Source organism: Melospiza georgiana, chromosome 3 (genome assembly GCF_028018845.1).
Source record: "Melospiza georgiana isolate bMelGeo1 chromosome 3, bMelGeo1.pri, whole genome shotgun sequence".
NCBI classification, from domain to species: domain Eukaryota; kingdom Metazoa; phylum Chordata; class Aves; order Passeriformes; family Passerellidae; genus Melospiza; species Melospiza georgiana.
The window spans coordinates 38,364,828-38,377,955 of record NC_080432.1 but is presented as its reverse complement, the minus strand read 5'-3'; the positions used below and the strand labels follow the sequence as shown (position 1 = coordinate 38,377,955).

At 41.6% G+C, this 13,128-nt stretch overlaps 1 protein-coding gene across 1 annotated transcript in view; it reads right to left on the bottom strand.

The window, feature by feature from the left end:
* Positions 1–815: 815 nt before the first annotated feature.
* The window catches only part of LOC131081053 (proline-rich protein HaeIII subfamily 1-like), a 38,779-nt gene continuing 26,466 nt past the window's right edge, over positions 816–13,128 (bottom strand). The window contains exon 3 of the mRNA XM_058019913.1: positions 816–1,303. Coding sequence (XP_057875896.1) covers positions 816–1,303 — 488 coding nt within the window. The remainder of the gene's footprint in view (positions 1,304–13,128) is intronic.

Sequence of the window (13,128 nt, the reverse complement as noted above, 5' to 3'; positions counted from 1 at the left end):
CCAGTTTAAACCCTTTGGATGACATTAAGTAACTGCATTTACTAGACTCAAACTTTTGAAAGATTACATTTCAACAGGGACATTAGGACAAGGTGGCATAGGTGGGTCACTGCACTCTGTAAATTATGAAGGAGGCAGCTGAAAACAAGAGGGGTTACATAGAGTGCATGCTCAGTACTGTGGTCCCAAGGATGTCCATGGGATTATAACCAGGTGTGCTCTGGAATATTTCTGTTCATCATGCTGTGGCAGTCCCTCCATTGAAATTTCTTGAGCTATTTAGATCTGGAATTCATATAGAAGACAGACTCCTGCCTCCTCTTGAGAATGTAACAGTAAAATTTCTCGAATTTGTTTTTAAAATTTTTTTTTTAAACCCAAGGTGATATCAGAGTAAGTGCTGGGAAAATTTGGCCTTTCATTCCTCAATTTTTTCAGGCCCTTTTGAATTGTGCTCAGGCCCTTTTGAATTGTGCTCTTATTTTGTACTGGAGATTACTGCCAATTAAAGCCAAGGTTTGGAAGAAGAGGGGTGGAGGGAAAGAAGGAACTAAATTATCTCTGAGTTATTTCAGTACAGTTTTAAAACATGTAGTAAGCACTAAGAGAAAGGAAGTTAATGACCTATTTTTGCGAGATGAGGCAGACAGTAGATTTTGAGGAGTGGAGCTGAAGTGCCCCATAGCAAGACAAAGTTACTGCTGCTTCCTCTTTTGATATTAACTTATCCCATTTTAAGAGTGTTTTTTGGGTGGAATTTCAATGCGGCAGCTGATGCAGAGTTAACAAAACCGAGCTAAAATTTCCCCTGGTGTTTATGGTGGATGGGAATGCAGCGTGTTGGGGCTGAGAGGGCAGAGGTGGCTGAGGGGCAGCCGGGGCTGAGGGGGCAGCGGTGTCTCGGTGCCACCCTCGGGAAGGGACAGCCGGGGCTGTGGGGTCTGAGGGGGGTGGTTGTCACCCTCGGGAAGGGGCTGAGGGGGCAGAGGGGGCTGGGTGCCACCCTCGGGAAGGGGCTGAGGGGGCAGAGGTGGCTGGGTGCCACCCTCGGGAAGGGGCAGCCGGGACTGTGGGGGCAGAGGTGGCTGGGTGCCACCCTCGGGAAGGGACAGCCGGGGCTGAGGGGTCTGAGGTGGCTGGGTGCCACCCTCGGGAAGGGACAGCCGAGACTGTGGGGGCAGAGGGGGCTGGGTGCCACCCTCGGGAAGGGGCTGAGGGGGCAGAGGTGGCTGGGTGCCATCCTCGGGATGGGGCTGAGGGGGCAGAGGTGGCTGGGTGCCACCCTCGGGAAGGGGCTGAGGGGCTGAGGGGGCAGAGGGGGCTGGGTGCCACCCTCGGGAAGGGGCTCTGGGGCAGAGGTGGCTGGGTGCCACCCTCGGGAAGGGCCGGCCGGGGCTGTGGGGACCCCGCAGTGCCCGCGGGGTTGGGCTGGGCTGGGCTGGGCCCGGCTGCTTCCCTCGCGGGGCTCAGAGTGAGTCAGATTGCCGCCGTGTTCCGTGGCTGATCTGCTTCAGCTGCTGGCTGGAATATTTATCCGCAGATGAGTGTGTGTGTGAGTGAGTGGATCAAGCCAGGGAGAACTGCAGAGTGGCTCGGCTGGCAGATGCAGGGTGAGGCAGGGGCTGGGCAGAGCATCACCCGGGTGTGGGAGCAGGGAGAGCGGCAGCATGTCTGGTTAGCTTCCTAGCATTGCACAAATGCATAGAGATGAAGATGTGTTGTCCAAAACTTTCAGGTTCCTCTTTGACCCTTTCTGTCAGATGCAGGATTCTGAAATCCTGCTTCTTGTCAAGCCTTGGTTTTCTTCTCTAAGGAGGAAATGCTCTTGGAGGTGCATGAATGAAAGCCTTGACCCATGCTGCACTCCTCTGTGGTGTGGCTGGGGGCAAGGGCCTTCTTCCTCAGGAGGCAGAGAAGCTCTGCTCCATGCCCTCTCCACCTTTAGCACAGGAGTAGGAATAGCAAATCCCAGTCTCTTCTGCTTTCCTTTCCAGCCACACCCTCTTCCCTTTCTTGCAGGAGGTGTAAGCCTCAGCCCCTCTGCAGAAATCTGCAGCCAGACTCCCCTTTTCCCCTCCATCACCTGCCCAGTGTTGCTGCCAAACTTCTGTCATCCTTGCAGAGGGAACAAGTTATTTTTTTCACTGAAGCAGCAGATTTGGGTCTTGCCTGCACACTCATAATGGTTTCTCTGGCTCTGCTTCTGTCCTGGGTGCACTTCAGAATTTCTGCAGGCTCCCCATGTGCTGCCAGCTCCATGGGTGGCCTGTAGAAGATGGGTCAGTGTGGGAGTGAGGCAGGCTGCTTGTGCAGTGCTAGGAAAGGTCCTGACCGTGGTGGGCAAGCCCCTGTGGAGAATCTGCCAGCAGATGCTCAGTGTGAAATCAAGCTCAGAGAAGTGCAATGCAGAGTCCAGCGTGTGGGGATGGGATTCAACACTGACTTTTTCTACCCTGGCTTGGACTGTCTGTCCTTTGCTCTTTGCAGTCTTCACTGCCAATTTTGAGACCTTGAGATTTTTTGTCAGTTGAGAAAAGTCAGAGCTAATTTAGGGTAGATCTTTTACTTTAAGTGGTAGCACTACTCAGGATGTGCTTATCCAAATGATGATTTTTAACTTTTTTTATTTTATTTTTTTACCTCCACCAGGCTTTCACTTTCACAGATGTGAAACCTTTCACTGTCCCTTTCAAGAAATGCCACAGTGTTATTCAGAGTTGTTAGATTAAGTTTGTGAGTAAGGATTTTTGATGCAATGCCTCAATATGGATTTGACAATATCCAACCTCTTGTGATAAAACAGTTGCACACAATCCAAAGTGGCTCATTATGTTGGCTGGGAAAGAAAGAGTGGTGATGTTGTCTTGCTTTTCCTGCACCCCAGGAATTAAAGAAACTGGAAAGGGGCTGTATGGATTTTATATAACAACTTAAAGTTTTAAACATATCTCTGTTTGTCTGGAATATGACCTACCAGTACTTTTGTTGTTGCTGTTGCTAAGTTACATACAAGTGTTTCTTTATGAAGTGACACCCTTAAAAAAGCCTCCACTGCTTTGAAAGATTTTGCTGAATCTTGTTTTCTCCTTTTCAAAAAATTTATTTAATCCTGCTCCCTTCTTTCCTCCCTGCACTTCCTCCCCAGGGCAAAGGGAGATCATAGAAAATGATTCTGTGACAATAAGTCTAGAAATAGCAAATGATGATAATGAAAAAACACAAACGTCATCAGCATCATCCAGCAGGGTGCATTTTTCATTGTGCATGTTAATCTCTTCAGTGCCTGCCAGACCTCTGGAAAGTACCACAGTTTTCACTTTATAACAACATGTGAGTTCTAAGTAGATCAACTTTTAGGGAATATTTTTGTTCCTTTTGACCACGGAGAAGTCACTGCTGCTGTTAGTAAGGGCTGCCCATTTAAATATGGTGAGTGTTGGTAGGGTGGCTAAAAGATCCGACTTCTGAAAATATTTCTGCAGGTAGTGAGCCAAGTTTTGTCCTGGCTAAGCCCACATAACTTCACAGCAGCAGGAGCAGAGAGCCTGCAAGCAGCTGGTCCCTGTCAGGGGGACAGCAGAGCCAGCCAGAGGAGACAGAGAGCAAAGCATCTTTTCCTCCAGGCACCCACTCTCCCAGCAGGGCTGTGAGCTTTTTCCACCTTGTCTTCTAAAAGGTCTGCTGGGAAATGGGGCAATATTCCTGAGCATGTGCCTGCTAAAAATATTGTGAAAAGTGTGAGAGATGGCCAGGTGATCTGGGCAGAGTCACTGACACACTTTGGAGGATGAGCTTGAGGGGAATGAAAGCAGGGTGCTGGCTCTCTAAACAAGACTGAAGTTGTTTTTCCATAGCCCTTTGAAATCCTTCTAGGCAGAGGCTTTTAATTGCAATACGCTTTGGAGGAAACTTTAAAACAACTGATAGTTAGGTTACATTATAGGTTCAAACAGGATATGTATCAAATACCTGGAAGGAAAGTATGACTATTTTGGGTTGCAGGGAAGCCCAGATTTTGCATAGAAATGCCATTTCAAAGCTCCAAGGCAGACACAACAGTTTTCCTGAAATAATACCAGCAGTAATCCCTTCAAATATCCCCAAGTGTATTGGCTCACGCATGTTTTAAAATTCTTTCTCAGTTTTGTTATAAAAACTTGCATATTTCTCTCCCCTTCACCATATGAAAATCTTCTAAGAATTTTTTATGAGCTTTTGTAGACTTCAGAATAAGCCCTTCTTCCCCTCCCCTTCCTTACTTTCTAATCCAATTTAGTCAGATAGTTACTTCAAATCCCTTGGAGGCCTGTAGTTTGTTCATTCTCCCACAGTGCTGAGATTTCCCTCCAGCCCAGCTGGCAGGAGTTTTTAGAAATAACAATATCTCAGGGGGAAGGAGCTGAAGATTGAATGGGGTCTTTTGTCCAGGTCTCTATGAAGCCAGATTAATTATGCATTGCAGAACACAGTTTAAAGCTCTGAATTAGGTCCTCATTGCAATGAAAGGAGAGCACAGGCTTGAAAACTGAAAGAATTCCCATTTCTATCACAGGGACAGACATATAATGACTGAAAGCAGGAAGAATTTTTGAAAATTGCAATTAAACAGTATTTTGTATTTACCACTCAGTAGCAGTTGTCTTAAGCGTTTACAAAAGTGATTCTTTGACATTTTTTCACATGATCACTCCATAGGTGGCTGGACTTTGAGGATTTTCAAGTCTTTTCTGTGTTACTAGGCTACTCTTGAAAGTACTTGTGCTTTGATGAATGAGAGGGTTTTTTTTTTTGGCCAGCACTTACCTGAATAGAGGTCTTTAAAACCTCAGCAGTACAATTAGCAGTTGGTCAGATGATACTGATGGTACAGGAAAAAAGGGAATGGTTTTCTCCTTTACTGCTGGGGATTTTCTAAAGCTGCCTGACCCAGTGTGATGTGCAATAACAACATTTTTCTTGGTTTTCTAATGCACTTTAATTCCAGTTTGAGGAAAGTAAAACTCTTTCGTGGATAATAAGTCCATAATGCTATACAGCTGCCAAATAAAAAGTTGTCCACAGGCATTTGTATTCATAAGAGTTCTTTCTGTCAGTGTGGGAGATTGTGTTTTCATAGGGGACTGGGGCCAAAGAGGGATAAGGAAAAGGTTAGCTATGAAACCTCTTACTCTAGAAAATCTTAGTGCTTCTAGATAGGAGCAAAATGGGATGGATGGAGTGTGAGCAAAATGAACTGATTGTTTTCCTTTTTATCATATCCTTGAAATCCCATGTTTGGAATAGCATGCTGCAAAATAGCTGTACCATAATGAACTCTGCAGTTCAATTCTTTTATTCAAAGATTACAAACTGTAAATATCCAAAAAGATAGCCAAATGCATACTTAGAAATATAGCAGTGTTTTGGGACTGAGTAAATAATTTACTGAATCACACTAGAAAATCTATAAGTAGAAGCTTAGTGTGGAAGTAACTTGATCCACATATTATGCAGGAGAAACATTTTTACAGAACAAGCGCACATTAAAAAAATTAATAATGTATTTGGTCAGTATCTGAGGCACATGGCTCATCCCAGATTGTCTCCATGTTGCTTCTCTGGATGTTCAAGGGTTAATTGAGAGCTGTGTTGACCCACAGCAATTGCTGCTGGCAGGGAGGGGAGGAATGGGCGCCTCTGGCAGTGGCCTCCGAGAGTTTGCCTTGACCGGGGCAGAGTGGACATGGCCGTGTGAGAGCAGTTCCCAGCTGGTGTGCAGCTATGGAGGAGCTGCCTGCGGCTGGCCCAACCCAGGGTCAACTCAAGTTGCTCTGCTTTATCCCATCATGCCAGAATGGGGCTGCTTGAGAGACAGAGAGAGTGAGAAGTGCGCTGTAATGTCTGGTGAAGGCACATCCAAGGAGTTTACCTCATACCTCTGCTTCTCTGTGCCTCTGCTTTGGGTCTGCTTTGCTCTTTTGCAACAAAAGCTGAAGAGCCTTGTTTTTCTCTTCTCTTTGCTTGTCCTGGAATGAACTAGCTGGAGTAATTAGTACTTCCCAAGTTTTTTTCCAAAAGGTTTCTGTGATTTGAAAGAAATGTGAATGTTTCCTATAATTTCATTTGCAAGCATCTATACCAAGGAAGAATGAAAATAGCTCCCATGGACTTGAAGTGCTTGATGAAAAAATGCTCCAGAGAAAGTCCTGGGAAGGCTGGAAAAAACCAGATCTGCATAAGTGTTCTAGCTCTTAATATATGCTATTTGAGCCGTCTCATTTCAGGTTGCAGATCATACACCAACTCTGTCCAGGTGGTCTCTAGGAAATAAGAAGAAAAGTCAGTTTTTCCTGGTAACTTACAGAGTAAGAGTAGGGCTCACCACACTAATTACAACGCTGTCTGCAGGAAGTCTTTTCCATGTCACTGATCTTGCAACAAAACCAAAAGTTCTTTCAAAGGTAAGAATATATGGACATCTAGAGCTGTCCAGAGCTTTTCCCAACAAAACACCTTCTTCTCTAAAGCTGATCAGAATGAAACAAAATGTAGGACAAAGGGTCAGCTTTGATCTGATAGAGGTGAGAAAGGCTTGCTGAGGAAATGGGCCCCTTTTTAAGGAGACCCTTCTAAAGGTCTGCAACGCAGCCTGCCTCATGCCAGTCTGCTTGGGAGCTGCTGTAGTGAGGAGCCTGGGAGCCTCACTTGGAGCCAGGAGGTCTCAGGGCTTCCGTGTCTCTGCTGGTGAGTCTGCAGGCTTGGCCTTAACTTCCTGAGGCCACAGGATTGTTGGCTGCCAGCTGCTGGGCTGAGAGCAAAAGAAAGGATTTCACAGTCTTCCAGAAGAGTGTGTTGCTTGGTGAATCTCAATTTGAAAGTCTGTGCATGAAAGAAGAATTTTCATTAAAATAAAAATAAATGCATTAATCATTCTGCCTTGAACTTAGCATTAATAAAAACTGCAAAGATGATGGAGTTAATGCCAGCTAGGTGTACAGTGTCAGATTTTCAATTTTGGATCCTCATTATCTAAACATTCTGAACAATTCTGTCAAAAACACTCAAGTGACTACATTTAATTTATTTAATTCCTTTCCTCCTCAGACTTCAGCTCTTACACGTTTGGAGAAATGTTGAGTTTTTCCAGTAGAAGATCAGACCTGTTTTAGGGTTCATAAAAACATTACTTAAAAAAAATCAACTGTTTATTTTGAAAACCCTGTTTATCTAGTTTGAACTTCTGTTCAGATGTTTTTCTGTCATTCTTCTTGTTGGCCAATGAAAATGAAAATTAAGTAGAAAAAACTTTTTAATGTCTGAAAGTGACCAATGTAAATCCTTAACATCAGTAATATTAAAGATAAGAATTCTGTACATTAAAATTACACAAAATTAAAAGCAGACCAGTATTGTCATGATGACTGATACACAGTTGTCTGTGTTAGTGGGAGATAAGGAAAGTTTATAATAATAGTTGGTTTTTTCCTCCTCTTTCTAAGTGGAACTTGAAATTATTTCCCTGAGCCCTGCCAGGGCAGTTTCAGGTGATCTAAAAATGCCATATTTTGTCCAGTTTAACTGTAAAATCTGGGATCTTCAGCACTTGAAAAGCTGACATATCCCTATTTGTGGAAGTAGAGGCTCAGCTGCAGTTCAGCAGTTTTGGCCCAAATAATCCTTGTATCTTAGCTGGAGTATTTGCTTTCATGTCAAGAGCCATGCTGCTGCCACTCAAACCTTTCAGGATTTTTTAGGTTTGTTTTTTTTTTTTTTTTTTTTTTTTTTTGTTTGGTTTTTTTTTTTTTTTTTTTTTTTTTTTTTTGTTTTTTGGTTTTTTTTTTTTTTGTTTGTTTTTTGTTTTTTTTTTTTTTTGGTTTTTTTTTTTTGAGCTGAGAGACTTTTATGCGTTTTGCTCTTACTGGAATAGTTTAGTTTCTGAGTTCTGCATATGTGCAGTTGTAAAGAAATCAAATATTACAGCTGGAAACTGTGAGATCAGCCTTGTCACTGCTCCGGCCTCCCATTTACCGTGAAAACAAACACAGCTCTCTTCTCATGTCTGCCAGCAGGAAGGGGGTGGGGAGGCAGGCAGAAAGGCAGAGGAAAGTTTTTTCTTCAAAAAGGAAGAAGGTCAACTATTTTAGGAAACCAAAAGCTCTCAGCAATTAGTAGAATTCTTTTCTCTGCTCAGTGATTAGAGAAGTCTGCAGGCAAGCAGCAATTGCTGCAAACAGTAGAGTCTTGAAGATGGACGATGAATGCCTTTGCAGAGGATGAAGTGAATAATGCAACATATTTTGCTGTGCCAACAGTTAAATCTTGACATGGAATCTATAAATCTTTGTGCTGGGTAAATCACTTCAGGTACAGTCAGTCAGCTGATGTGCTGAAGGCAAGGACTGCGTGACTGATTTCTACCGCCTGCTTTTGACATCTCTGTGGGACTCGCTGTGTTTCTTAAGGCTATGTCCTCCTAAGATAGGAAAAGAAACAGACCTTGGAGAAATTCTTACCCACAAGATGCAAAACAATGAAAAATTTTAATTCAAAACTTGAAAAAAAATAAATTCTAAAGCTGGGAAGTGCTGTTATTGCCTGAAGAAACTGCAGAATAACTTTTTAATGAGGCTTTGTTTTGGAGCCCTTGAGTTAGCCCCACATGTCTTACCATGAGTTCAGTGTCTCTGCACTCTTCTGGCAAGCAGATCCTCAAAGGAGTCCACACAGAAAATTGCAGACATGTTCCTCATTACTCTTTTGAATGTGTTTGTGAGTGCCCTTAATTTCTTTAGGTTTCACGTCATTCCAATCAATAGTTAGAAAACTAGTACAGAGTAGAATCTGAAAAGCATATTTTTGAAATGACTTATTAAGTCATCTGGTCTTCTGTTCTGCTAGTTTTCATGCAATGAAAATTCCTGCATAATTTTAAGACATTTTCCCAAAGCCTGATACTTTTTGTTCAATAGTTTTTTTCCTCTATAGATGCGTTACTTTTCTTTGCCTAGAGTTGTAATTTGCTCTCTTCATTCTTAGTGTTTACATTTCAAATACTACCAGGCTGCTATTTACAGTCCTTTCTCTGAGACCTCTTAGATGTGCTAGAAGTATGTTTATACAGCAAATTAAATAGTAATCTATTACAAAGCATTGCTTGGCTCAGAAACTGCACTAGTTTTCTTCATATGGTTCTGGTAATTTGATGCTCAGCTGACTGTAGTATTCCATGTAGGATCATATGGGAACTGTATTAGCTGTTAAAATGTCCAGTCTGCACTATCTCCAGATGCATATGTGCATTCAACACAGAGTTGTATTGATCTTTGCAGCTGTGTTGCAAGCTGTTGTTTATTGCCTGTCTGCAATCCCTCCTAGGTGTCCTTTGTTCTTCATTCCTTGAGTTTTTCATCTGATTTTGGGCATACATGAGGACATTCTTCCAAATGGAGTCAACCTTTCTGCAGTCTTCTAGTGGCTGTGCCTCTTTTTTGTTCATTAGTATTTGTGGAAAGAATGTTTCCACTTCCCCACGTCCTTTAGGAAGAACTATAACACAGAACAAACTTGGCTTTCCTCCTCTCCATATTTTCAATGAGGTTTTAGCAGAATATCTAGTGAAGAAATTCAGATCATGCTGCTCAAAGTATCTTTCCCCTGGATGCCAGAACTGGGTGCCTCCATGTAGGCCCATTCTGGAAGGCACAGAGTCCACAACACCAGTAGGGACTTCATAGCCTTTGTCTTAGCTGGAGCTACTCTTGCAGTGTTTGTGAGTTTCTCAGCCCCTGGAGTAATTATTTCCTTTCTCCATCTCAAAGATAAAATAATTCCTACTCAGAATGCAGTCTGATTGAGCTTTGTGCTGTCCTCTCTATTTCTCTGAAATACTGTGCCTGGTCACTGGCTTTACAGGCAGCTAATGCTGTGTTTGGAGAGGAGCACTGTGAGGAAGGGCCAGAAAGAATCCTGAGGGAAAGATCCTTTCCTAGTGTTGGGTGTGCATGGTCTTCTCAGGCCTAATCTGTAGTAGCCTTTTCTTCCCCAATTGACATTGTTATAACAATAATTCCTGTTTCAGACTTGGTGTTAAGTGAAAGATTTCTTTTGCTACAGATTTTGTTATAACATTTCCAACCTTTTCAGACCATGTTGAGATAACATTTGCAGCACCACTGTGTTAAAAGTTGTTTTTATGTTTTATTGTTTCCATTAAATATTTAAACACATATTGCATTTAAATTTTACTTTATTTTAATTAACAATTCATGTGTCTACTGTAGCATTTTGTTACCGGTAGTAACATAGAATGGAGGGGGCAAAATATGTATTTAGGAGATCTGATGAGTCCATCTTCTGATATGGCTGTTTCATTTCTGTCAGGTCTCTTGGAGATCACATACCCTCATTGCAGAGAGCTAGAATACTTTGATGCTACTAGGAGGGAAAGAGGAGGGGGAGATTTTGGCCAACAGTCAGAAAGTTGCCTCAGGTCTTTCATCTGACAGTGCTTGTGCCTCTCCTGTGCTGATCACAAGATCATTAGATTGTCTAGGAAGACAGTTAATGAGGCTGATACTAGTTACAAAATTTTCTGCCACATGTTGAGATTACTGTGCATTTGTCAATTGCTACATAATGAGTTTAAATTGCCAGTTCATTGGGATGCATAATTATTCTGGTTTAAGATAATTCTCTTATTTCTTGGGTGTCTTTGTGGATGGGACTGGTACTTTCTGTGTCTTGGAGTACTAGTGGCCAGAGTATTGCACTGGAGTACTACTGGAAGTCATACTTTGGAGAAGATCTAGCCAAAGTTATAAAAATGGCTATTACTATAACCCAAAACATTTATTCTTTCATTGCTCATCCTCTCTTCTCAGATGTCATCCTATGAATGCAGTATGACACATCAAAAACACCCAGTGAAGCTGTCCAACAAATATTTGTTCACAGTAGGTGCATGATTCATGAGGTGGTGTTCTGCCAGCATACGGACATGTTTTTTTGTCCTGTTTATTATTAACTACTTGGAATCTTATAGTCTTCCCTAATATTGCACTTCTGCAGTGTTTATTTTGGATAATACAGATTTTTCTTTATTTTAGATGCTATAAACAATGCAGTATCGTGAATCACTATGCCATAGGGACCAGTATAATCTTTAATAGAAGTCGCTGGCATCCATAATTTTTTTTCTCACTTATGGGTTGAAATTTAGTGCAGGTTTTCTTATCATGGCCTAGGAAGGTTTGTGAGGTAAGTGTAAGATAGCTCAATCATAAGTGGAGTGCTAAGTAGTGAAGGTAAAATGCATTTCACCTACAGTTAATGGTCTAAATTTGACTTTAGATGCCTATGAGTAATTTTCTTTTTTAGCTTTCTTTTTTAATTAATAGAAAAAAACCTGTGTCCAGAGAGCGATTCGTCTGAACTGTGTAAGCTACCTAAATTAAGATGGAATAATTCATCTCTGGAAGCCCCTAATCTTTTTCTGATGAATAGGGTGCAGGAATCCTAGATGAGATTTAGAGGTTATACCCAGATTTTACATAGGTAAAAGCAGATGGGACGAATCTGCCAACAAAGACAGCTGTAGCATTCAAACAAATATCAACTCTACTGCTCAAATACCTTCTACTACTCTGACTCATAGAGTGAGACTTAAAGAGGAATGAACTGACATATACCACTTTTTAGCATGCTTTTTAGCACATATTTCTGAGGAGTGTAGAAGGATTTAATTAAATATATGGCTCTGAATGAAAAAGAAGTCTCGATTCAACAGAAGTACAAACACAACTATGCCTTATAACTCATTGACTAGTTGCACAAAATGAATGTGATTGACTTGGAATGTAGAATAACATAGGGCCGCAAGTCTGGTGATAGTTCTTGTACTGCTACTTGCAGAATGTGCAGAAACTTTTGTTTAGAAGACATTTTAGGGAAAATTGCTGGTTTAGAAAACAAGACTGAAACTTTACCAGGCAATGGGGGAATGCTGAGCTATGCATCTATCCTGATGATAATCCGTGCAGCCAACCTTAATGGATGGTGCTGAAGAACCGAGTGGAGCAAACTGGTGAAAATAGCTACATTCACTGCTTGCACAACAGTGCTTTCCACCAGTCATCCAGCTTTCTGAAATCAATTATCCTTTTTGGCTGTAGGGCGATGTTTTCTGAAACTGAAGTTAGACTTTATGAGCATGTTCTAATCATGTTTTGATGATTAGGTACTGAAATAAATTATCTTCCTTCAGTAACAATTTTACAAGTGTCCAGGTTCCTGTCTCTCTATGACTGCTGCTGAAGTCAATGGTACCAGTCAGAAAGTTGTTTCTTGCAAAGGGTTTATTTCAGAACATTGTTTTTCACCCTGCTTTATAAGGTCATAACTTGCTTTCTTGCTCATGTGAACATCTAAATTGGTTAATTTCTTCCATAGGAGTATTTTAAAAGCACAAATGGTCTCATTCTCTTCTCACTTCAGAGCAATGTTGACATAATTTCTGTTTGGAAGTAGTGCCAATGCCACTAGGCCCAGGAATATCATCATAGGCTTTGTTCAAATTCAGGCAAATTCAAGCATACCAGGCAAGATTTCAAGTATTAGTTAACATTATATTATAACTCTTGCAGCTAATCAAAAGTTTGTTCAAAATGTACTCCAGAACTTGCATTTGGGACTTGAAAAATTTGTTGGTCATACTCAATAACTGTGTTTTGTGTTTTCTTTTGCTTTACAAAGACAACAAAATCTTTAGCAAATTGCTGTTTTATGTAGATTAATTGGCATTATTTTGCAAAGCCTATGCAACATAATGAGTCATTAAGATTTCAAAGTTTAATACACTGGAGGGAGAAAATTAGCTAAATTATATAAGAACTTGGAGCAATAACTATTTTATTTTCCTTATGCTGTGATGTTCAATGACTGTAAATTGCAAAACCATTCCTATTCATATGCAGCTGCTGCTTTTACATGTTTCATTCACAATGTTTTTCATGAAGCAGCAAGCTGACACTTGCCACGTTTTCAATTCAAACTTGCCAGTTTTCTCAGAGCTCTAGATTGGAATGACATAGGCTATGAGGAGTGTTTAAATCTGTGAGCTATGTTTGATTTCTGTAGGCATTGGTCCAAAAT